The sequence below is a fragment of the Melanaphis sacchari genome, unplaced genomic scaffold, assembly GCF_002803265.2.
Source record: "Melanaphis sacchari strain LSU unplaced genomic scaffold, SCAv2.0 Contig14_pilon_pilon, whole genome shotgun sequence".
Classification (NCBI taxonomy): Eukaryota; Metazoa; Arthropoda; class Insecta; order Hemiptera; family Aphididae; genus Melanaphis; species Melanaphis sacchari.
The window spans coordinates 132301-158470 of record NW_020270656.1 but is presented as its reverse complement, the minus strand read 5'-3'; the positions used below and the strand labels follow the sequence as shown (position 1 = coordinate 158470).

At 23.6% G+C, this 26170-nt stretch overlaps 3 protein-coding genes across 6 annotated transcripts; 1 reads left to right on the top strand and 2 right to left on the bottom strand.

Annotated features, from left to right (window-relative positions):
* Positions 1–3354: 3354 nt before the first annotated feature.
* On the bottom strand, positions 3355–8358 carry LOC112591948 (nuclear RNA export factor 1-like). The gene is made up of 13 exons (XM_025335912.1): positions 8196–8358; positions 6734–6902; positions 6552–6657; positions 6407–6487; positions 6235–6339; positions 6012–6168; positions 5731–5930; positions 5563–5669; positions 5453–5489; positions 4448–4698; positions 4179–4359; positions 3906–4082; positions 3355–3840 (listed from the first exon to the last, which is right to left on the bottom strand). The coding sequence occupies exons 1-13, from the start codon at positions 8227–8229 to the stop codon at positions 3355–3357; spliced, it is 2091 nt and encodes a 696-aa protein (XP_025191697.1). The 5' UTR covers positions 8230–8358.
* A 7598-nt stretch (positions 8359–15956) lies between these two features.
* On the bottom strand, positions 15957–19061 carry LOC112591953 (ubiquitin recognition factor in ER-associated degradation protein 1-like). Of its 4 annotated transcripts, none has more exons than XM_025335919.1 (6): positions 18980–19061; positions 18338–18590; positions 18151–18265; positions 17432–17586; positions 16383–16940; positions 15957–16084 (listed from the first exon to the last, which is right to left on the bottom strand). In XM_025335919.1, exons 2-6 carry the CDS (start codon positions 18338–18340, stop codon positions 16010–16012), a joined length of 906 nt encoding a protein of 301 aa, XP_025191704.1. In that variant the 5' UTR covers positions 18341–18590; positions 18980–19061; the 3' UTR covers positions 15957–16009. The 4 variants fall into 4 exon arrangements, with proteins under 4 accessions (XP_025191704.1, XP_025191706.1, XP_025191705.1 ...); XM_025335921.1 differs by having other exon boundaries at positions 18937–19027; XM_025335920.1 differs by lacking the exon at positions 18980–19061 and adding an exon at positions 18732–18822.
* Positions 19062–19250: 189 nt separating this feature from the next.
* LOC112591955 (ribonuclease P protein subunit p30-like) lies at positions 19251–24475 on the top strand. Its single transcript, XM_025335923.1, has 8 exons — positions 19251–19348; positions 20361–20509; positions 21567–21641; positions 21704–21772; positions 22655–22849; positions 22911–22978; positions 24108–24187; positions 24249–24475. The coding sequence occupies exons 1-8, from the start codon at positions 19273–19275 to the stop codon at positions 24305–24307; spliced, it is 771 nt and encodes a 256-aa protein (XP_025191708.1). The 5' UTR covers positions 19251–19272; the 3' UTR covers positions 24308–24475.
* Positions 24476–26170: the final 1695 nt, after the last annotated feature.

Here is a 26170-nt window from a genome sequence, read left to right as displayed (position 1 = left end):
AAAACTACTAAAATTTATCGTAATCTGCTGAAAAAAGAGCGTTTTACCCGATTAGAAAGAGAAAAACTGAGCGTCTTAACAGGTGATTTTTACATTGACTAGTATAGGAAATGTCTAGGGACCGACTAAAAACAGCGTATTATGCGGGAAAGCGTCTTAAGCGAGAACGTCTTAAGCGAGTTTTACTGTATGTTTGGAATGCATTGTTCTGTAACTTAACATTTCGTAATCGTAATTTAAAATTCGTGTTAATTCCAAATGGACAGATAGTATTGAAAATTACTTGTTTTTAACACATTGAAAAATGGTCATAAGAACTGAGAATGTTCATATATGTAGAGATAATATAATCTCATTTGATAAATGATTAAATAGTTCCTTTCATAAAAAATTAAGGAGATCTATACCCCTGCCATTAATTTAAGCAATAAATGAAAATTTAGTATAATATTTAATATAATATTACCTCTACACGTATTGATGTATGATGTGTTTATTATTATTATTGTTTAATAAACTGATGTATTAAATATTACTGTATCGGTATTAACAATGTCAAATAAAAGATGTAAGTTCTATAATACCAATAAGAAGTAGATTATGATGTGTTCCTCATTATTTTATCATAAATAATTCATGTCACAAAAATTGATCACAAGATAGTTTACTACAATAAGTATTTAACGAAACAATATTAATTATTATTTCAATTTACAACAGTATAGTTATTGTAGGTAATAAATATTTATACAAAATATTAAATTCAACACAAAAAGTCTATTAAAGTAGATTTATCCCACATTTTTTTGTTTATGGTACATCATATTCATATAATATTAATTTTAACTTGTTAATCAAGAAAAATAATATTCATATTCTAAATTATATTAAGTAATTTAACTACCCAAAATAAGAACTGTTGTCTAGTTGTCTCTACAAAAAACTCTAAGGTTTTAGAGTCTGTTATTCAAAACATTTGTACTTAGAAGATATTTTTTCAAGATAAAAACTAAAAAAGTTTCATTACCTAGTGTTAGAAACTATTAAGTTGAAAAAACGCTTGTGTTGTGTTGCAAACAATATAGTTAAATAAAAATATTTAGTTTGTTTTAGATTTAATATACAATTTACCTGTATTAATTTCTAACTTAAGAAATTAAATTATAATTTTTTTTATGATTATATGATACAAAGTATACTCTTATCAGTTATTAGTGCAACAATTACAACGTAATTTTTTATTATTAATTATAATTTATAAAGTACAATAATTATTTAAGTTTAAAATATTAGTAAATATACATGTATATTATTTCTATAAAAGCATTGTAATTTAAAAATGTTTATACATACAAAAAATGTATCAACTATTTTTTTTATAATAATAATTGTTAACAAATATCAAAAACGTTTAAAATTTTGCTTGAACAATAAATCTGTTACTTATTTTAGTTTTACTTTAATAACACTATTCCATTAAGTTTACTTAGAGGTTGGGTCAGAAAATATACCTACCTACTAGTAAATATTAATACAAACTTTATTTAAATTTTCTGAAAATAAAGATCATTATTATTATTATAAAAACGGTTTTCTTACATTGTCATTCTCAAATATAATTTAATTCATTTTTAAGTGGAAACAGTTCTTTCACTTGTTGTTGTTATCACTTCTATTATTATACAACAGTTAGAATTTTACAATTGATGTATGTTTGGGAAATTTTAACAAAACTATTTTTTTTTTATTAATTCCTAAGATTTTAATTGTACAAATAGTAAAATATGTAGATAGGTAGGTAAATACTGAATAAAAAAGCAAACGAACGAGTTTGAACAATTGGTCACTAAATTCACTACAGTAATGTAATAAAAATGTAAATATATTTTAATCCTAGTGTACCTATCTGATGTATTTGTGTTCACATAACTTGTTTTAACGTTTTGTAAAATAAATCTATCGAGATGGACAAATGCCAATTTGTCTATGATTATTACTGACCGATAACTTATCTACTGATATAACTATCGATAAATAGCTTATTAGTCTAAAACATATGAAAACTAGTTCTGCTGCGACCTTTTTAAATAGATTATAGCTAATAAATAAATATCTTTTATTTATGGTAGCAAAAAATGGAATGGAAAGGGACCCTTCATCTTTGAGGGCTCTGTGCTAATGCACCGTCTGCACATGCGTAAATCAGGGCCTAACTACACAGAATATATTAGAACAACTTCAAATAAAACAAACAAAATATGAGATTAAACATGATTATAATTTATATATTTAAAAAAAAAAAAATACATTACTTTTACTAAATTTTACTTAAAAGAATATTGTAATACTTTATATTGCAATGTTATAACTATGTACCAATATATTTTTTTTTTATATGATAAGCCATTTTGTAATAAAAAAAAGATTTCTAAATAAAATTAATTTTATTATAATTGATAATATTACAAGTAAGAAAACAAAAACTTACTTACATAACATTTATACTCCAATAATGTCAGAATATTAAAAATGTACATTGGATACAATACAATAATTTTAAACTTATTTTAAAATCTAAAAACGTTTACTAATTTAAAATAATTAAATAAGATAAATATAAGATAGGAGGTATAAGTTACAAAATACAATTATTTAGATTATCATTATTTAGTTTTTTCTTTTAATAAAGTTCTTGGTCCATAAGAAAAACAATGTTTCCAAATAATGAATAATAGGCTTCTATATATGTCCACACACAAAAGTATTTCTCATCGCCTATATGGTACTAAATATATTAATGGTCCAAAAAACAATTTTCAATTTATTTTTTTAAATAATATGTTGTATTTTTTTGACAGTTTTTTTTTTTTAATCATATTAAACACAGTTTTCCTCATCGTTGTTTTCATAAACCAAGAATCCTAAAAACCATTTAAATAAAATATTATAAAGAAAATAAATGGTTTTCATTGTTCTATAATAGCAAGTTAACATTTTTTAATTAATATTTTCAATAATATTGAAAAATAAATCAAAACAATCATATGACTATTGACTAATTTATATTTAACTATATTTAAAAGCCCTAGATGGAATATTGGCTTTAGAAACTAAAAAACATATAGCAGCTTCAGAATAATCCCATCCATTTTCTTCTAAAAAACCTGTACAAAATAAATTAATAAATAACATAAAAAACACAAAAATCTTAACTACAGGGCTTAATAACTCAAAAAACAATTTTCAAAGCTAGTCTGATATTGTCATCAAATTGTAAATACCAGATGAAGAAATTACGTTTAACAAATAACACTTTGAATATTGTGATTAACAAGATTAAATATATGTGATGACTTACTTTTTAGCCTGCTCATTATTCATTCCAAACTCATTTGAAAATCTCTTAACCATAGACAATTGATTTAGAGGCAAGGAGGCAATATTTAAAGCTGTAGACAATGATATTGTGTTAAACACATTAAATGAAGAAGCTGGTTGCTGTTGTGAGTTTGGTTGGAAATTTACTGTAGCAACAGGTGCCATTTTTTGGATCGGTATAGTGAATGTCTGCATGCCCCCTTGATGAGATGATGACTGCTGTGAATTTATAGGAGCAAACATTGGTGATGGCTGATAGGATGATAATGTAGATTGCTTAAAAGATGGTGGTAAGTAGCTGGGTGTGGGTAATTGTAGACCGAATAATGATGATTTTATGCCAGTCATTTTATTAGTATCCTTCAAAAATATTGATACATTTTGGTTACTGTTAGAATCAGAATTATTTCTTTCTGACGACTCTAGGTTTAGTATAAAAATATTGAATCGCTTCGAAGTTTCCTAAAATTCAAAATATTTATATTATAGCATATACTTAAAATTTGAATAAAAAAAAATTATCTTACTAATAATAACTCATCGGTAACTATTGTTATGAAGAACATATCGCTAATTATACTCCAACCATTTCCAAAAGGCACTATACAGAATGTTCTGCAGAATGATCGATATAGGGGGTTGAAATCGTATATTTTAAAGTCTTCAGCAAACACACCATTGAGTACAATCTGAATCATTGTAGCCTAAAAAAAAAAAACAAACAATTTTAACATTAAAATATTACAATACTATTTTAGTTATATTATTATAAAAAATCATTTAAATAGCAATATACTCACAGTTGCAAATGGAACATCAACTATGAATGAGCTAAGATCATGCTTAGATTTAGGTAACTTGTTAAGAAAGTTTAATATGTTTTTTTTGCCTTTGTGTAAAAAACCTCTTTCTTGTTTGCTTCTATCAGATTTTAAAAAATTTCTACTCTCATGTAAGTACCGTGATAAATTTCCGCGAAGACTGAAATAAAATGCAATTTAAATAACTAAATTATTAAAAAAAATTTTGTTTCATAGATATTCTTAATACTCTTATATAATACACCTACTCTTCATGTAGAAGACAACTGGATAATGTAAAAATGGCATTTTCATGGTAAGCTTCTGAAATCATTCGTCTGGACACTTGATTATCATAGTGTTCATAATATTGAGTGAGAAAAGATTCAACTAAAGTCATCACAGGATTTGGGAGTTTAGAATTATGTCTTTGTGGTATTGGGTAACAATTACCCAAGCTAATTGGCATTTTGAACTTGGATCTTATTGCACTGTACTGAGACGGTAATTCTGAGTTATCCTAAAAACAATTTAATAACATTGCCATACATCATAAACATCTGCTCAGCTTAATAAATTTAAAGAGAATTTAAAATTGTTAAAAAAGATTGATCATCAATTTTTTTTTCTTGTTATCAAGTACTACGCTCACTCTTGCCGTTTGGGTAATAAATCAAAAAAACTAAATATGTCTTTTAACTCAAATGAAAAGCATAAGTTACTTTGAATTATATGTTCTAAATGCTATTCATTTATAATATACGAGTATATCATTATTCTTTTAGCCAACATTTTCATTCAACAAACAGGCTAAAATGTCAATCGATAAGTGTTCAAAAGATTCTGTTTAATTAGATGCATAAGTAAAACATCAGAAATTTCCCTATTTTCCAATACAACTATTATTGCAAATATATAAAATACATGTTATCATAAATATGTTGAATATATATATATAAGATTTATGTTTAACATAACCATTAAATGATTATTGTCAATGTATTTTTTTTTTTTTTTTAATTTAAAATAATGTAATGAGTAATATTTTCCATTTTTCGTAATAAACAAAAACTTATTTTTATCATAGCTATATCAAACTCTTATAAATTTTAAATTCAAATCAGGTAAGATGTATTTACTTTAGACGCCTTACCTTACAATATACCAAAATTAATAATAATATTGTCAAACTAGTATTATAAAAACATCAGTTTTGTGGTTCCTTGCTAACATTTAGTATACATATGAAATAGCATAATACAGAAGATACTTACCAACTTAGTTAGCGTAGGAAAAATTTGTTGTAAATCCCTAAAACAGATATAGTATAAATATATAATAAGTGGGGTTAAAACTGAAGCATTAAAAATAAATATATATATACCGCTTGTAACACTCTTTGTCCATGGCACTGGACACAGGATTTCTTGACAAGTTCAGTATTTCAATAGTATAACCAGAGAGACATTTTAATTCTTTTAAATTAGAAAACTGTAATAAAAATTATTTAGCATATTTATTCAATAAAAATGAAAAATATAGAGCATATTACTTTGTTTTCAGCCAAATCTAACACTTTTAATTCAGGAAAAAATCTACGTATCCATATAAATCCTTCACCTAAATAAATGTTATTATTTTCAAGACTTAAACCATACAAATCATGTTTGGTATATTGAGCAGCTCTGTTGATAACCGCCAAAAAAATTGTTGGTCGATTTAATGGTGCAAATAGTTGATTATTGGTAAATACTATAATAAAAAAAATATATATTAATATTTATTTCTTTTAAATCTGTAATTAAATTAATACAAATTAATCTTATAATGTACATGGACAAGCATGAAAATGCGACAAATCTAAACTCTTGGTACTAGAATTGTAACGGGTTGCTATAGCTTCTATAATTTTCTCCTTTAATTCACTGGATACTGTTGATAATGATGTAAGACTACGTGGAGGTAAATATAATGACACGTTTATTACTAACTAAAAAACAAATATTTTTGTTAAAATCCATATTTAAAACTCTATAACTGAATCATTTTAACTTACTTTTCGACTATTTTTTTGTGTTATCTTAAAGTTAGCGTTGTCCAATACCTTAGCAACCCCATAATCATCAACCAAAAATCCTAATGAATTATTAAAATGTTTTTTCTGTAAAATAATTATTAATCATTTTAATGTATTCTGTAAGTATATAATTAGCATATAAATAGCATACATTATATGGATAAAATTCAACAGGTGCGATATAAGTTTGTATCAATTTTAGGATTTTGCCACTATTCTTAATATTTGGTACCTTAAAAATAAAAATAATAATAATTTAAACATGTATAATTCATAAATTAAAAATTGAAACTTACTTCTACTGAGTACCATCCAGTACAACTTTCTTTTTTTAAAGACCATGAAGAAAAACCTTTTAAACCATCATCATTATCAGGGCTATGACTTCTTTTGGAATATGACCTATTGAATTCCACATTCATGGGTATATTATTTGGTTTTAGGGATTGTAACAACTAACAAATATAAAAATATTTACTGTTGACCAAGATTATTTCTTGATGGTCCATTTTGATTAGAAAATTCACTAAGCAATTGATCATCAACCAAGTCATCAATTGTACAATCCCAATTTGTATGAAATTGACCTTCGCTATTGTTTGCTTCGCATGTCATCTCTTCATCATTATCATTATTCCCTTCATTGTCTAAAATTTAGAAATATAATGATGAGTAAGAACATGATCAGACTAATATGTTTTTTATGAAACTGCATACAAATTAATTTGAACATTTACTTATTAGTTCATATTTTTTATGAATTAGAACATTTTTGATTTGTCCATTGACAAGTTAAATTTCTTAGATAAATTGCTTAAATTATAACAGCTATTTTTACATTAATTGTAGTAAAAATTTCTCCAACCAGACGTGCACAGTATTTTTTTCAAAGAAACAATTTCAATGTTTCTGCATAATAAATTTAATAAATTAATGGTTTGAAATATAAAATATTAATAATTAGGTAGTTCTATTTTATATTTTTAAAATTCTACCATAGAAATTATACACCAATTTAGTACTTAATATCATTAGTTTTGTACAAAATTTATTTTCAAAGAGTACCTACCTACTACATATTGATAATTATGCTACACATCGATTTACTAATTATAGTTTTATGTATTATTTACTATTATCAATCATTTTAATATAATAAATATTTAATAAAATGAGATAAACTTGAAATATTTTCTATTTATAAGGGATTATATTTCTAAAATAATGGGTACCTCCTAAAACAATCTATTTTTAAGAAATTAGAAAATCATCAAATGGCCATTGCTGGGTTAAAATTATATCCAATATATTGTTTATACAATTGAAATTAAATTTACACAAAATTAATATATTTTTACCAATATAAGATAATAAAAAAAATATCAAGAGAGTATTATTATGTGACAAAGTCACAGCTACATAAATTATAAATCACACAGTAACTATAAAGACCTGTTAAGTTTAATAAATTCAGATAAATTAATGTCGGTCGAGTAAAAATCCATGCTGATGTTTCCATTCTAATACTTCTAATCGATAAGAAACATGAACGCAATAAAAAAAAATTGAAATAATATGCAAAATACAAAAAATTGTGATATTTGAAATATAGTCTCTACCAATAATTATTTTTTAATAGAAACAAAGAAAATCCTATCACATGTTTATAAAATTCATTTAGAAATTTCTGGAACTTGAAGATTTCAAAATTGATAAATACGGTAGAATGTGTAAGTACCTATCTAAAGAATGTCGAATGGTTTATTTAAATATTGTGTTTTTATGAAAATAGTATGTACGCTGGTGGTAAATAACGTAAATTAAATTGGCCAAAGTCTTATTAGGTCGTAGTTTTTAGAGCACTTCAGTCCAACCAAGTCCCAAAATATAAATGTCTACTAGTACAATATATTCACATGAATAGATGCTGTGAAACCTACCATTTGAATAACGTCCTTCCGATCTGCCAGCCATCGCGTTTAGTAAGTCGTTTAAACTTTTAACGAGAGTATGACAACAAATGCCGAAAGTAAACGAATGAAAAAATAGTGTACACTAAATACCAAATGATGAACAAATGAACATTCAACACTAACACATCAACGTCATCAACACACGTCATACATGAAATAACGTACTATCAATTATCATCATCAAGTACTATAAAAGATAATTGATAATACAGAACGCTATTTAAATCATGGAATAATGAGTAAATTAATCTATGGGTTCCAATCACGAGTTTGAATTATATTTGAAAATTTAAAAAATATAATTATAAAATTAATTATATTCAAAAGTCTCAAGGCTACTAGTGTTTTTAGCGATGCTAGTAATGTACTACGATCTAGCTTTGAGTAATAAATTGAATATTAATTCAATAATAACAAATACTAAATATTGTATATTTGTCGTGCAATTGAGTTAAAGCATTCCTATCGGATTGTGATAGTAATAATAGTCTGGGATAACAATAATATGTTACTGATTATTTATTATTAACTAATGATATTTTACATTACGGTTGGACTACATAAAGAATAGCCTGTAAATTTTTTAAAAGCCTTGGAAGGTTTAATGATTGTGTAATCATTAAATGTTATCCTGTAGTTAATTTAATAATAAATAATGAATTAGACGGGCTAAGGTATATTATCATCAATATTCAATTACGAAAAATAATTTGAAGACTTTGGTCTGGACCTAGTTTTGGTTTAAACGACAAATTATAAGGAATAACATATTTTGGATAATTCCAAACACAACTTCTTAAAAGGATGTCGGCGCATTGTTAGTTTTTTCTTTCTGTGCCACGCCCACGCGTAACATAAGCAAACCGCATTTACGTAGAATCATTTTTTTGATGTTTTTGAGTGATCTTGGAATAAAAACACATACCTATTACAAAAATTATAGAGTATAATATTTTGGAGAGTTTAACATAAAATCGGTTTCATATTTTATTATTATTCAACTTAGTATTCAATTTTCAAAATAATAAAAAAAAAAAATTATTAATTTAAATGATGTTTAAAATTATTTCGAGATAATATTTAGACAAATTTTTATTTCATACCCTCAGAAATATTATTATCTATAATTTTTTTTATGACAAAAAAAATTTAATAACAAAAAAAAAAAATATTCTAGGTAAATGCGTTTTGTTTATATTACACGTGGGCCAGAGAGAAAACAAACAGTGTGCTGATAATGCTAACATCCTCTTAATGATGAAAATTCAACATAAAATTTGTTCTTTATCTTAATCTTAAATCCTATATGTAATTTTTTCTTCAATGATTAACAAACGCTAGCATTGAATGCTAACATTCACTTGAAAATTAAGTTGGAAATTTAATTTGGTTATTAAACACTTTCTTTGTTATACTATTTATTATATTAAGTAAATGTATGCAAATTATTTTAACTACATGTTTTATATCGTTAATTAAAATATAAATCTGACCAATTAATATTTTCTAACTTATTATTTATTATAGAATAGTTAATATTTTTAAAGTTATTGAACTATGATTTGATTTAGGATCATCAAATATTACATTAAAGTTAATTCAAATATTTTAAAATGTGATAATGATAATAAGTAATAAAAAAATTATTTATTATTGATTAGTTATAAGCACTTAACAATTTTATTTATCATTATCTGTACTCAAAAGATTACTGTCAACATAATATGACATATCCAATATTGAAAAAGTTGTTAAAATTATAAATTTTATTAATTTTATTATAATAACCTTCATGTATTATAGTCTTCTTAATTTAAAATATAAATCATATACTTCAACTAAAGTCTAAACAAATCAAATTGTTTGTATGTTTATATCTAACATCAGTAATTTGTTAAAGCTGAATATTGAAAGTTAACTTTCTAATAACAAATCTTAGGTAAATGTTATAATTAACTTATAACTTTATCGCACGACTAAAAGTTGTTTTTTGTAAAGAATAATGAGTGAATCTTTTAATATAATGGCTACTGACAAGGTAGTTTTTTACTGATATATATGAGTCTCTCAAACTTGACAGTTATAGCAATTGTTAACCTTGTCTATTCCCAAAAGTAAAATCTATATTGTAAATAACTTAAATTTGTTTCAAAAGCAACAGATTTATTTATAACTTAAAATTTTAACTAAACTATTTCAGAAGTCATGTTTTTTAATAGATCTCCGAATTCTTCTTTTTATAAAAAAATATTTATTTATTTAAAATACATGAAAAACCTTAGATAATATGCTTGAAATCCATACTGTAAAAACACTTTTAATATTTTATTTTAATTATTTAAGAAAGTAACTAAATGCAAAATACCTATTATAAATTAAAAATGTTTTAATCTAGATTGCAAATTAAAATATCAAAAAAATGTATCACTAATATTCTAATTGTTAACTTTGATAATAAATAAATTAGAAATAAAAAAAACTAACAACACTATGACCCTATGGGTTCTAGTGGTTTTACTAAACACAATTCTTTTATATTATACATACCTATATAAGATCTTGGTAAAACATAATATGGTGTGTGGCATTCTCTTAATAATTATATTTATATAAGAATGTAACCAACATCAGAAAGTGTAAAATTAATTTTTAATTAATATTACATTATTGAATATCTCCACGAAATTACAAAATATGATTTAAGATTTTTGAAATAGAAATTTCTATAATTGTTTATATCATAAATTTATACATGGAAAAATCTTTTTTTTTGCGTTGCAAGTCACTACAAGCGCATATTTAATGTCTTCAGATGACAAAACTTCAATACCTTCATTATTATACTTATTTCTTCATTGAAATTTCACAAATTTTATAATTTTAGTATATTTTAGATCTTTTAACAACATTCTTGTAAAAGCTTATTTTAGCAAATGCTATGCTTATACTTTCTTCCCTAATCTTATGTTCAACAATTTTAATGAATTCAATAAATTCTCGAAAATATGCGCCTAATATTTTTACTTGTTTGATAGTTTTGTGTAATGCATAAAAAAAATTAAATAGAAGTTCATAGTTTATTTAAAGATTATTAAATAGTTCTTGAACATTTTGAATAATATATTAAAAATACAATTATCTATACATGCAATTTTTCTTGGTTTCCATCAAAATTGGTGTACAGTTTGTCTCTATACAGAAACACCACATTGTTTTTTAAAAACTATCGACGTCCTTATTAAAAGAAGCATTTATCTCTTATAGGTCCTCTTACTAATCTCTTGAAGGGTATAATTTATTATTTCCATTGTAGTACAAAATATTTAAATAATGAGAAGTATAAGCCTCAATATTAATAAAAATCATTATGATTATTTAGAAAATAGAAAAATGCGTATAAATACAAAAATCCATTTAAAAAAATATAATGTAATGATCATTTAGTGAACTACCTAGGTACTTAAAAAAAAAAGATAATATCTGTACCTTTTGACAAATAATAAGTATAGCTCATAATGTTTAAAAGTATTAAAGGTGATCATGTTTATTTATTTAAATTAATTTTGAATCTATAACATAAATTATTTTGTTTGATTTAAAAAAAATTGGTTTTGTTAATCTAATAAATAAAATTTCATTAGGTAATGAATAATAAGTAATAAAATAAAAATTTCTTTAGATTTGATTAAGTCCTCAAATTTACTAATTTTACAAAATAAATGTTATTTAAAAACAGCATTGTTGATTATACAATATTATATATTATGATTTAAACAGGACATATATTTTATTTAGTTAGGTGATTGGTGATTTTACAATATTTTAAATATAACTCACTCCTAACTGGGATTTACATATCACATTGTTGTGCGTAGGTTCAATTCATTTTTGTCAAATGATTTTTTTTGTAAAAATAACTTTCTGTAAATACTTTACCCTTTTAACCGTTTAAATATTAATCAACAATAGGTGTTACATTTACATTCCTAATGATAACTAAGATTTATAAAATTCTCTAGTATGCTATAGGTATACTGGTATACATAAAATTAAATATAAAATAGATATTCTAAACAATTAGGTAGTTCAAATAAGTAAGGTTTATGGATAAAACAGATAACCCTATAGAAATTTATTTGTAACTTAAAAGTTTTGTAAATCATTATATTATTCTATTTATTATTTTATCTTAAAAACAAGAACATTGAAATCTGGATTCTCACTAGGTTCATTTTTTTTAGAAATTTTTTGAGGTTTTATTAAATCTGATAGTTAATTAACACTGATTTAAAAAAATGATGATTGATACATAAATATTTTTTTGTTTATGTGTGAAATCATAACTTCAAAATTTCTCTTGACTTGAAGAAGTCCACATATTTATTTAAAGTTTTGCATATTTTAAAATGAGCATACTTTTGTATGAATAAAAGTTTCATTCCTAATTTTATGATTTTTAAATTATATTGACTTAAAATTTTACCAAATATGCAATGTAAAAACGAGAATATTATAGATTGTTTAATAAAAATAATACCTACTCAATTGAAGTGTTTAAAGTCATTCTATATGTATGGCCTTTGCTAATTAGACTTAATATCCCATTGATTACAATTGCTTTATAAACACAACTTATTATTCTAGTAATGATTTAAGCATAAAGCAGGACATACATTTTATTGAGTTAAGGCTTAAGACATTTATTCTAATCTATTTTTTTTTGTTTTTTAGAAATTAAAATCATAACATATTTAAAATTTACTATGGGTTTTTATAATATTTTAACTATAACACACTGTTGGAATAAACACTTTACATTCTCAAAGAGCAAACTTATTGGAAATACATGATTGGGTGGTATTTTATCCAAATAATTATTTTAATAAGAGTGTACATTAATTGTTATTCAAATATCATCAATTACAATCATTCAAATGCAAACAATTTAAGTAATTTCCAGTTGTATATTTTTTTAAATAATTAGCAAACATAATTCATACGTAATGTATTATATATAATTTATTTTAATTGTTGTGTTAATAGTTAAAAATATCAAATCCTTAGTTATATAATATGGTTATTTGTATTTTTGAATGTATCTTACAATAAATGAATATTGAATATGTTATTATTGTATTAAATAGTCAATTTTTACAATCCATAGTAGTAATATTTCATCTTTGATTACTTAGTTATTCTATCTTTAAGTATATATTAAATATTATTTTATTGTTTATTAAATTAAATATTTTATTTGTGGACAATAAATTATGTTTCTTTGTAATTAACTTATTTGATTCTTATCTAATTTGTAGTACCCGCAAGGATAATCCTATTATCCGATATGTTTGAAAAAAAGGGTTTTTGAAAATTTTTTTTAAATATTGAAAGAAGTATATTAATATTTATAATGATAATTCATTTTAATTTTTTTCTTTTTTTAATATTTACTTCTATTTAATTTTGTAGTAATTACCTATTGTATGATTATAATTTTTAATATACTTTTTTTGATATTCTTATTTGTTTTATTAATGCATTGTTCGTTGCTCAACTTTATTCTAATGCACTTCCGAACAACTCAGTCAGATGCCTGAAACGCAAATAGCCTAAATGTCTTCACAACGTACATCACAGTTGTATGTATATTTTTATTTTTTTCTAAGATACCACCCATGTCCTAAAGTTTGTAATATAAAACTCTTATTCAATAGTCTTTTTTTTTCACTGTATCATTTTATATCCATTATCACTCATTTACTTTTTGTACTACTTATTGCATATTCTTGTATAATTTAAATTTAAAGGTTGGCGATTTTAAAAACTTAGCTAACTATTGTTAATATTTTTATAATTACCAATAATAATATCTCTAATCTTTTATCTAAATAATTATAATTAAAAATGTTTTAAACACATTTTTATTCAAATAAAATTATGTTATCCAATTACCTTACTCTATGAATTTAAAACTGACAAATTCTGTAAATAACACTTGCAACATACGAGATCGTTATTTATGATTATGATAAAGTATTTTACACATTCTTTTACCTGTTTTTTTTTTTTAAATCTTCCATCTAAAATTAATAACATTAATCTAATGCTTATAATTTTATTAATATCTAATTTTTTCAATTAAATATTTATACATGAAAATATCATTTAAAAAAATAAACTACTACTAAGCTAATAAATCAAACAAAAATATTGAATTTACATGGACAATAATTTTATCTTGAGTCATAACAAAACATTGTTGTACTACATAGGTTTTTAGGTAAATTATTATAGATGATGGCCTGGTGATAAATTTTCATTACATTTATCTACAATAATTATTTTATAGTAAATAGTTTAATTTATAATATACATGTTTAATGATAGATTTTAGTTTTCTTAAATCTAATCATCATGTAATGAATTATTATTGATATAAGATAGTATTTGATATTAAAGCATTGTCATGTATATTTTAATAATAAATTATGCAAATTTAGTTTATGATATTAATAGTAAAATATAATAAGAATTTACTATAACATGATAACAGAAAAATCATATAAAATCAACTATATTATAGTCATAAGTATTTTAGTTCAATTATAATTATTCTCATAGTTATTTATTATTTAATTTATTTTAAATGTGATACATAGGATTTAGAACTTGATGACCTAAACATCTTTAAAAAAATGAACACAAAAAGTATTAAAATGACTAATAAATTAAAAAAAAATGATTTAAAAAATTACTTTGAACATACCAAAAAATCAATGTTTTTAAATTAATATTTTTTAGTCATTCATTCATTGTTTTATTCATCTAAATTTAAACAAAGCTAATATTTTTAAACATTAAATAAGTTTTTTTTGCAGACTAAAAATAGTGTTTGAATTAAATTTAAAATTAAGATAAGAAATAATGTCAGTAATTTAAAATAATTACAAAAAAGAAATTGGTTGTACAATATATTAGTTTTTTTAAATATTCAGTTTTGTTAAAATAATATTAAAGAAAAGTCTAAAAAATGCAAAAAAAAAAAGGAATCAAAATCAGTTCAAAATTACTGTTAAATCAAAAATTACGGGACAATGCAAAAAATTCAAAATAAAAATGGTTTCATAGAATTTTACACAACATAAGTCATATTTCTGTAAAGATAAGCCTCGTATAAATAATAAAAATTCATTAAGTTCCAGGTTCTAGTGATGTAGTATCCACAAACTGCATGACTATAATTAAGGTACAGCTATGATCCAATATTATTTTACTAAATGAAAACTTATAAATAGTATTTATTTAAGTTTTTAATGTTTTAATTTTTTTCAAATGTTATTTGATGAGTTGTTTCTATTTTTGGATTTTAGAGATCATATTATAGAATGTGACCTTTATTATGGTTTGTTGATTATTTATATTGTTGTTTTTCTACAATTTTGGTGGATTAACTAAATATTAAAAATAATTGTTTTGTGCATTGATTTAGTATTAAGCATGATTTTTTTAACAAAATATCTATCTTTAGTTATTCTTCGCCTATTATATAGCAATTTGTTGACAATATAAATGAATAAAATATAATAATAATAATTATTGTAAATATCATAGAAATTAATATGAGAATTAAATTTATCATAAGCATTTGCCATCATTGAATATTTAATAAATTTAAAAAATACTTATTTTTAACTATAAAATAATCATTATGTTAAGACTATTTTACAATATTAAATAGAGAATTATTTAAAAAAATGTATATGCTTAAAAAAACAATTATTTTATTTTTTTTTCTTTTTGGTTTTTAGTACTGATCCAGAACCTGCAAATGGTTTGAATCCTTCTTGATTTTCATTCTGAAATATAAAATATTAAGTCATTAATATAACTTGTATTATAAAATTTAATTATTAAATAATAAGAAAATCTTATAGTTTTTTTTGTTGATAAAAACTATCCACAAAAAATATTTTTATTTGTTTAATCAATTGATTGATTTATGATCAACATATTTGCCTTTGGATCAATTGTAGTTGATGGTAGTAATGTCAGAAACATGTCAATTATGTATTTATGTTGTAAATGTGTAGTGAAATGCTCATGTAAAATAGATTATAGGGCATTAGTATAAATAAATTTAAATTTATTAATTACCTCATTGTCATTAGTCACATGGCGAATATTTCTTAAAAACTGCACAGTTCCGATGGAATAATTATAATCTGGAATACCTCTTTGGTATGCTGCTTTAGCTTGATTCAATTGATCATCAGGATTTTCTTTCTTTTTTTTACCATCTAATCGATTGCCTGAACCTTTAAACGCTATGAAACCTGTTGGTTCTGGCATTAAATCAGCAGGATCAACCATCATCTCTTCAGCAGTAGGTTTTTTTTCATGTTTAGGTTCTTGATAACCAACTGGTGCAGCAAACTCAACATTCATATCACATTCAATGATACTAACTGCGTTTCCTGGTTTGGTTTCTAACACACACATTTCATAAATTTTTTGGTTGTATTTTATGGCTATTACATCGCCAGTAGTTAGACAAGCAAAATTTCGCAAACAATTTTCTAAGACAGCCTTTGGATTAGTAATATCCAGAAATTCAGAGTTTTGAGGTTGGAATTTTGAGAACGTGGCTACTTCTAATGAAACACTTTCAACTTGCACCATATCTCCTTCATCTAGCAGTAAGTTTTTCATCATCTAAATAAATTACACACAAAAGTTAAAATAATTAAAAAAATAGTAAATTTAGTTAAGTTTCCATATTGAATATTATTATATTTTTTTAAATTTGAGACTTGTATAAGAAACTTGTTTTACAGACAACATAAACACTGATAATCTCAATTTGAAATTAATTCTATGCTCAAATAGAATTTTGAAAAAAATATTTCATTTTTTACTACTCAATTAATATTTTGAATATAATAAGGTTATAGTTAACAATTAATTTAATTAAACATAAAATAACAGATTAATTATGAATTAATCAAATGTAATATAGATGATAAGTCATTATTTAGTTTTAAAAAATTAAAACTAATGAAAATAATTTAATTTTCTCACTGAAATAGTTATGGATTTATGATTTTATCATTGTGTGAAGTTTTAATATGAATTTATCAAAAAACAACAGTAAGGAATTTCAACTAGATATTTATCTAATATTATGTGAGATATATAATTAATACCCAATAAGGAATATAAATTTTTTCTTCATCTGCAATGAACTCCAATACACCACAATGAGTCTGTCTGTTGCTTCTTTTATTAGTTAACTTGAACAACATCGGGTAGTTGATATTCAACCGAGTCAATATATCCAGAGCAGACGGGGGCATTATAACTGAAACCATTGTATTAAAAAAATAATATAATAAAAAGTACTTATTGGTTGTCATAAATACCTTTATAAACATGGTATAATTTTAAAAAATGAATTAAAAATTATTAAAACTATTGTAAAAACTAGGAGTAAAATTCAAAATTCAATATTAATAATTAACATGAGAAAGAAAATGTTCAGTTAAGCAATTTAAAATGTCTATAAATGAATTATTGTGCTTTAACGTCACATGATTTCAAATAAATAACTGTCTAGATGTCAACGAGATGTACTTCTATATTTTTCGTTATGTCATTCAAAGAATCCCCACAACCTTTTATCATTTTGTGTACGAGCATCAATTTGAGAATCAACAAAATTGAAAGTATGGTTAACGATTAGTTTAAAACCAGCATTCTGTAGTTCACCTATCTTACAACCATGCCAATAATCAGAATAAATAGTTGCATGGCTGAACATTTTCTTCTTTAAGTTAATTAAAAGTTTATAATTTGAATTTTTGCGATAACCGATAAGTAGGTAGGTACCTAACGAAATATACAAAAATGACATGAAGTGTCTTACTTTTTCCACCACGTTCAACATCTTCTCGTTCACTGCCAGGTAACATTGATACTGACCAGCATCTGTATGTTGTGTTGAACGGTCGAAGTATGTCATTGAACAAACTCAGGGAAAACTAAAATATATTTTAATTAGTTCAACTTAACTTCAGAGCACACACCATGACAAAAATTAACAGCTTTCTTACCATTGTACTTTTAGTCGATTGTTGTGGACTATTGTCAACAAAATATTACTATATTACAGGATCTTTTGAACGCGTTCGACCATCAATGACCACAAAGCGGAAACGTTATTGTGCATAAATCATGTAAGACGATAATAAAAATTGTGATGCGCAGTCATAAAATTATAGTAACCTTTTGTAGTGGATAATAGATGAACAATTAACCGGACGTTTTCGTGCGGCGCGGTCAGCGGTTCAGCGTTGATGGAAAAATCTATAGAAATGTAAAATGATACATAATATTATTATCTATTGCTTAATCGTCAAGCTATCGTATTTATTTTACGAGAATAAAACTACAAACAACTGATAAAACATAATATGGATACGGTATTCCTATCACCACAAAACATACGCTTTATGGCCAACATAAGAGAGAGAAACGATGGCTCTCACTCGCATAAAACTTCTGAGCGATAAAGAAACTCGCATCTCGTACAAAATTTATGGTATAATAAGAGACATTATAATGATGTGGTCAACAATGACATCGGTTATGTTGGCCAACGAATTTTCTTTACTATGCCGCCGTTCATAAGCTTAATAAAAAAACTACAAACGTTTTAAATAATTATGTTGTGGAAATAGTATGCATCATCTTACGGTAACGGTTTCTCGATTAATGTTTTCATCACTCGTTTGCGACGTTTGCGTAGACTATGTAATATAGTTTTTTAGAGCGTATACAATGTAACATCGATATCAACATTTACGTGTACGATAAAAACAAATAAATGATAACGTGATAAGTGATAACGTTTTGAATGCAAACCGACGTTGAAAAATGTGTTCGATTAGTATGTAGTCATTTTGTTTAAACGTTACTATAGACTTCCGTTAGTAATATTATTTTTTTTTATCGTTCAACCACGGTGTTTAATGTCACGGGAAAAATAATGAAAACCCCCTGTGGATACTGTGACTTGCGCGTCGAGAGTGTCAACAGCGATGTTATCGATGTATTTGTTAAACGTGAGTATAACAATGTTTTTATTTATTCGACCAGAGCAGAAGTATAGGTACAATCTCAAGTGTGAACACGTCTGTTAGTTTTGTCGTCATGAATTATAATTTTTGAAACGTTTTTGTTTTATTTCTTCAATAGTATATCTATAAGATAATGTCAGCATTACAGTTGTTCTTATAGTTGCTTCTTTCATACACTGGTCAAGTGTGTGCTTTCTTAGTTTTGCAGTTAAACTGTTCAAATTAAGTGTGTATGAACTGTTTTGGAAATGTTAATGCAATATCCTTTTCTTTAATTTTTTATAATAATAATTAAAATGTTTGATAAACTATAAGTATTAACTTATTAATTTGGACCAGTTTGTTAAATGTATTGAAAAAAAATGTATACATGCATATAGAAGAGGAAATCTAAAGATTGTAATTTTATCAATGGCATTTTATTTATTTTCAAATAATTTATCTTAGTTTATCTTAGTCTATATAAAATATAATAATATAATACATAATTTGTATAGATATGTTCATTATTCACATGACTTAAATATTGATAACTATTTATTTATTTTTGTAGTACCTTTAAAAAAAAGTATTTATATGTTGTACATGAGTTGATTAATAGTCAATTTAATTACTTTAACATAATTATAACAATAATGGTCAATTAGTTATTTTTTCATTCTACAAAGTAAGTAAGATGACAAATCTGGTTTTGTTTGTTGTCTTATTCTTTTTATCTACTTATTTCATTGAAATTCTATCTTTAATTCTACTGGATAAATATCTACCACTATAATCTAGCTTTATGATAGTTTAGCATTATAATTACTTAAATATATACCGCCAAATGCCAATAAATTAAAACATTTTTAATTACATTATGTTAATCTCTGTCTGTGTAAATTTGTTATATTCTAACCATAATTTAATATTTTATTAGTAGTCTAATAATAACAAATATGTTATTATTAGTGTAGTATATGATTGTTTTTTAAATTTATGTAATATTTATTCTCAGATGGGTATTCTTTGATTGCTGTAAACACTACATTGAATTGTTCATTATTAAGCAATGGAAGTTTAAACAAAAAAAAAAGAAAATTTGCAGAATCTTATGAAGAAAATGATGAAGAAAAAGACTGGGTACCTACACCCAAGTTAATAAGTGTGAGTATGGTGATTTATTATATTTAAACTATACAAATTATGTAAAATTTCTATTAAAATACCTGGTTTTAACGTAATGTTGTCTTCAAAAATACACTTAATGGGATTAATAATTTTGTGTTGTAGAATCAACCAAATCTAATTTTTTTTTAATTAATAGGAATAAAAAGTATTATACAACTCTCATTCATTAAACTCTGTTTTTCAGTTTTTAATCTCAAACTTTGTAATATGCTTTTAAGAAAAGACAGTTTTCCTTAAAAATTGTTTTTACCATTATTAAAAATAAAATAAAAAATTGAAGTACAATTCGAGTTGTTATAAGTTTTTTTCTTAAGGTAAAAAAATTTTGAAAAATTAGTACTAGATTCTTATAATGTATTATATATTTTTGTTAAATTATCTGAATTCAACATGATATAATTAACAAAGTTGGTATTATCTTGTTTCGCTTTTACCATATATTTGCTGCTTGTAACAAGATGAGTGAAATTAATGAGTTATTGCTGAAACTTTAAGTGTATAAATATGTAACCACATGTCATATAATTAAAAATTATATATAAATAATCTGAGCTGTTGATCGTTTTATTTATTAGCATTATTTATTAAATCAGTATTTTTATACAGTAATACTATAATTATATTTATAATAAGTAGTCCACAGTATAAATTAGGTAGTTGAAATTATACAAATTATACTGTCAGCAATTGCAATAACGGGAAAGTACTGTACTTTTATACTATTTAAGTACAGTATATTTTTATAGTTTGATTGTGTATTATAGTATGATAAGAACATGGATAAGTTAAACTTTCAATTTAAATATAATATCAGTCGCCCCAATGTGCCACATAACTTTGGTATTTCAATAGATTTTTTCTTCATTGAATAAATTATAAACATGATTTGAATATATTTAATTAATCTTTTGAATTTTAATAAACAAAAACTTCTTTTAATTATTTATGTTACAATAGGCTCCCCATACCTCAGTTGGGTATTAAATAAATATTAAAATTTATGATTCAGACTAAATTGAATACATTTTTTCAGAATAATAATTCCAAATTGACCATTCTAAACCGATTAACAATACAAATATCCAATATTGGGCAACTGCAAAAAATTGTAAGTAACAAAATAAAATAATATATATACTTAAAATTAATTGTACTATTTTTGTTTTTTAGTTGAATTCTCAAAATTTCAAGTTGTATAATATTCTTGCAGTAGAACCATTAGATGATAAAGTTTTTCCGGTATGAATTACAATTAATAAATGCTTATTAGACCAGTTTCTGAAGAATTATTTGATGTTTATATTATTTATTAATAAGTAAAGGGTGTTTCATGAAGAATGCCAAATTTATTCTTGTTATTACTTTATTAAAAAAAATTGTATAATATGAACATGAAGTATACATTCTCCAATTAATGTATAAAATATAATATTTAACATATTTCCACCTTGGCTGCAGCACTATAAGTTTGATTTTTAGAACTGACTTTTTACATACAATAAGTGATGACTAGAATTGCCCTTCCAAGTCATGTAACATATTTCTATTAGATTTCTTTGAAGTTGCATCAAAGCTTATGTTTACAAAAACAAATCAAAACCCATTGAAGAACCTTGAGAACAAATTTATCATATTATTAGTGAACTAGATAAAGAGATATATGTGTCAGCGTAAGATGGATAATTGTAAGACCAGAAATGAAGCTTGCCAGTATAACCAAGGTGAACATATTGTGTCAGATTTTATATTCTATACACGTAATTTTTTGTTCTAAACAATTTATTGTTTCTAATAAAGTAATAATGAGATTTACTTCAGTATTTTTAATAAAACATCCTTTATTTGATTTTTAAATAAATAGATGAAATTGTATATAATAATATTTAATTTATCCTTCAAAGTTACTGTTTGTAACCTGACAGCCGACAGAATGATAAGTTTTTCAAATTATATATTGTATATCTGAGGCAGCCAAACAGTTGATCGCAAACGATTTCAAAGTCGATTGTGTTAGGAAAAACTATAAACATTTATTTCAATGTTGCACTTGTACTTATCATATTTGCTTATAATTTTATTATTATATTATATTTTTAATTATAATTTGTTTAAATTATTTAGGACATAGTGACTTCTCCATCAATTGACATAATAACTTGCAATTTAAAAACATCTATTACTCCTAAGGACTATACAATTGCAGTTGAAAAGAACATTTATTTTGAAATATCTTATGGTCCAATGTTATTTACTTCTAATACACGTCAAGATACTTTTACTTTAGCTCATCTACTTTATATTAAAGGGAAATCAAAAGTAAAGTAAAATAAATATTTTTATTTAAATTCATGTAATTTAATTTTTACATCTGTTTTAGAACTTAATAATTACAAGTGGAGCAGCTAATAAACTAGATATACGCAATCCTCATGATGTGATGAATTTGTATCCTTTGATAGAAGTTTTAATTAATTTATGTAAATATAAGAATTTGACACCTCTATGGATAATTAAAAACTAATTTGCTAGAATAAAAATAAAATATTGACTTACAATAATTAAAACATAAATTGACCATCTACTACTATATTAAAAAAAAAAAAATACATAGTAAATATATAAATACTATTTTTTAAATATTTTACTTTTATAAAAACACTAATTGTTACATTTAGGTTTAATAGACTTAGGATTTATATATTTACTTTGGACAAATAATTCAATTTTATTTTGTAGTTAATACTTTAATATAACTACAATATAAATATAACTTACAAATGGAAAGCTGTGTACAATTGTGTCCGTGATTTTCATATAACGCGTCCGAGTTTCGTCAACGGTTTGTTGGCTACGGTTTTGAGTTGCTTTTGTAAGAATAATTGTTATTCTATTTCTATTGTTTGTTTGGCGGTATACTTGTAAATTTTAATAATTCGTATTGTGTAGAGTTTTGTATGCTAATGGCATATTTAAAATAGTTGCATTAAGCTTTTTTTTTATCAATTATTCAGGATTTGTGGCATTAAAAAGACTATCAACACTCCTTAAGTAATTTTTTTTTTACTAATCTATGTATGGAGATAATGTATTTTCTAATTTATTACATTAAATGAATTAATTGAATTTAAATTTTATTCATACTTCAAACAAGTTCAGATGAATAAACATTAACATAATATTTATTTATAACAATTGCATAGGTATGACATAATATTGTTTTAAATTAATTTTTACAGTTTAATTTTGTATAAATGACAGTCTTCAGTTTGTAAAAGTGAGAAAGAAATCACGGACGTTAATTGATATCATATAATATTAATAAGTCATAACCTACATCTGCATAACAGTTAAAAGTTATGTCTTATTACTCAATATTATAAGTAGAAGGTTAATAGTGAAATACAATATTGATACATGCTTACAATTATATACTTACGCTAATATAAATTATATATTTCAATGTTTTTTAAATTGTTTGCATGTTTTGCAAACTAAACTAAAAATTGACTAGTGTAATATGCATGTTACTTGTTACTCATTAATTTTAATAAACATAACTTGACTATGAATTCAGAGGTATTTTACTAGGTCTTTCAAAAAAACAGTCACCAAAATCAATCACTCAAAGATGTTATTCAATTATTTCAAAGAGTTGTATGTTTCAACATTCACTATTTTATTAATATAATATAAATAATGTTAATCTGTTTTTCAGATGGTCGAAAATTAGGGAAGTCTGCTGTACATTTGATACCAGTGAACAACAATATTTAATACTAAAAACAATATATCATGTGTTATTAGTTTAATATTAAATTTTGAATGTATTATGCTTATATTAATATTAATTCACTAAGTATTATTATTTAAAATTTATATCTTTATAGTTCAATTCTTAAACACTGCTGTGTAAATCTGATGTTTATTAATTATTAAATTGTAACTTAAACTTCTGATGATTTTATTAAAATATCATATGGAAATTTGCAAACATGTTAATTTTTAAAAACATTAATAGTTATAAATTGAGATTATAATATTGAACTTAAATAATACTTTAAATAATTAATCAATTTTATTTAAACCAGCTATTATACATAATTGTTGTAATGTTATAAAATATTCAAATGATACATAACTTTATGTATTTATTGTTACTTAACTAATTTACTGGATGGTGAAAATTATTTTATTTTCATGTAAATAAAATAGTGTTTTTTATTTGAAAATAATACATTTATATATAATAATATAATTTATTACACTATAAAAAAAAATACATATATGATATATATATATATATATATATCAAGTTATCCATTTAACATAAGATATTCATTAAAAATAAAATATATTATTACATAGTTTTAAATCCAAAAAATAAATAAATTTTATTATTCTTTTATGAGAACATGCATTTTTAATACTTTATTTCAAAACAGAATATTTTCTAGATTTATATAAAAATTGAAATTTGGGTTTTAAGTTTATGAATTGTAAGTATTTAATGTTAAAATAAGTGGAGTAGAGTGGTCAGAAGTACCACCAAAATGTTCCAATGCTTGCTGATCTCAATTGCAATTACATATAACTTGTAATTTTATTTTTACTGATTGAAATATTCAGAATGTTATTCTACTTCAAAATATAAAACTATAAATGTATGTTGTCATCTAAAAAAGTAAAGAATGGTAATGATAAAAGTTCTATTAGGACTAAGCTAGCATAAAAGAACATAAAATATACTCTATATCGGTGATTCTTAGCTTTTTCAGAATCAACAAACATAATTATTATATAAGATTTTTGTAGAACATACCAAGCTGTTAAGTGAAATAGTACTTGTGTTTAATTTAAATTGCATATAATTTAATTAAAATTAAACAGGTATAAAACAGTTTACATGCTAGTCAATAGAAAATAATATAATTGTATTGAACTAGTAAAAAGAATGAAACTAAAAATTATTCTTTAAAAAAAGTTATATTTTTTTCACTGATTTTCAGAAGTTATTGGTACACTATCTAAGTTAGTGGAATATATATGTTCTCGGGAACATCAGTTTAAAACTACTGATCTACATAGCAAATAATATTATGAAACTGAAAATATTTTTAATATGATTAGTAAGCAGTTTTTGCTACAGATATTGTGAAAAATATTTTATTAAATAAAAAGAATCTCAGAAATAAAACATGTATATATTTTTCTTATATGTAATATAAATTATGAATTTTCTAAAACTATTAACTAACCCTACAATGCATAGCGTTGTCCACAGGCAACAATGTGTTTGGATCCGTGCAAAATATTTTTAGTTCAATTTTTGGATGTCAAAACTATTTCACTATCTCAATAATATAGTATTATAAACAATATAAACATTATGTTTATTATTTATCACAAAATCGTGTTTATCAACAATAATTAGCAAAAATTATCAGTAGCGGTTACGTACTATAACATACGTAATATGTCATGAACTTTATTTAACAATATCTACTATATTTCTTAAATTTACAACTTGAAAAAAAATATTTTCTATTTGGCTACACTGTATAGATAATGTTTTATCGATAATTGGTAAAATAGTGATAACTGAAATTGTTTATTTTCGATGTTTTAGTTTGTTGTTTG

Bases quoted from the DNA above. Each gene is read 5' to 3' on its own strand.
- LOC112591953 (XM_025335919.1), bottom strand. The intron at 16,941-17,431 runs GTATTAATTATA...TAATTTATTTAG, and splicing joins AAATTTATATTCCTTATTGG to ATGATGAAAAACTTACTGCT. The intron at 16,085-16,382 runs GTAATTAATAAA...TTTATATTTCAG, and splicing joins ATGTGACTAATGACAATGAG to AATGAAAATCAAGAAGGATT.
- LOC112591948 (XM_025335912.1), bottom strand. From the start codon at position 8,229: ATGGCTGGCAGATCGGAAGGACGTTATTCAAATG. The intron at 6,903-8,195 runs GTAGGTTTCACA...TCTAAATTTTAG, and splicing joins GGAAGGACGTTATTCAAATG to ACAATGAAGGGAATAATGAT. The intron at 3,841-3,905 runs GTAAGATAATTT...TTTGAATTTTAG, and splicing joins TTACCGATGAGTTATTATTA to GAAACTTCGAAGCGATTCAA.
- LOC112591955 (XM_025335923.1), top strand. From the start codon at position 19,273: ATGAAAACCCCCTGTGGATACTGTGACTTGCGCGTCGAGAGTGTCAAC. The intron at 21,642-21,703 runs GTAAGTAACAAA...TTTGTTTTTTAG, and splicing joins TTGGGCAACTGCAAAAAATT to TTGAATTCTCAAAATTTCAA. The intron at 22,979-24,107 runs GTATCCTTTGAT...CTATGAATTCAG, and splicing joins CCTCATGATGTGATGAATTT to AGGTATTTTACTAGGTCTTT.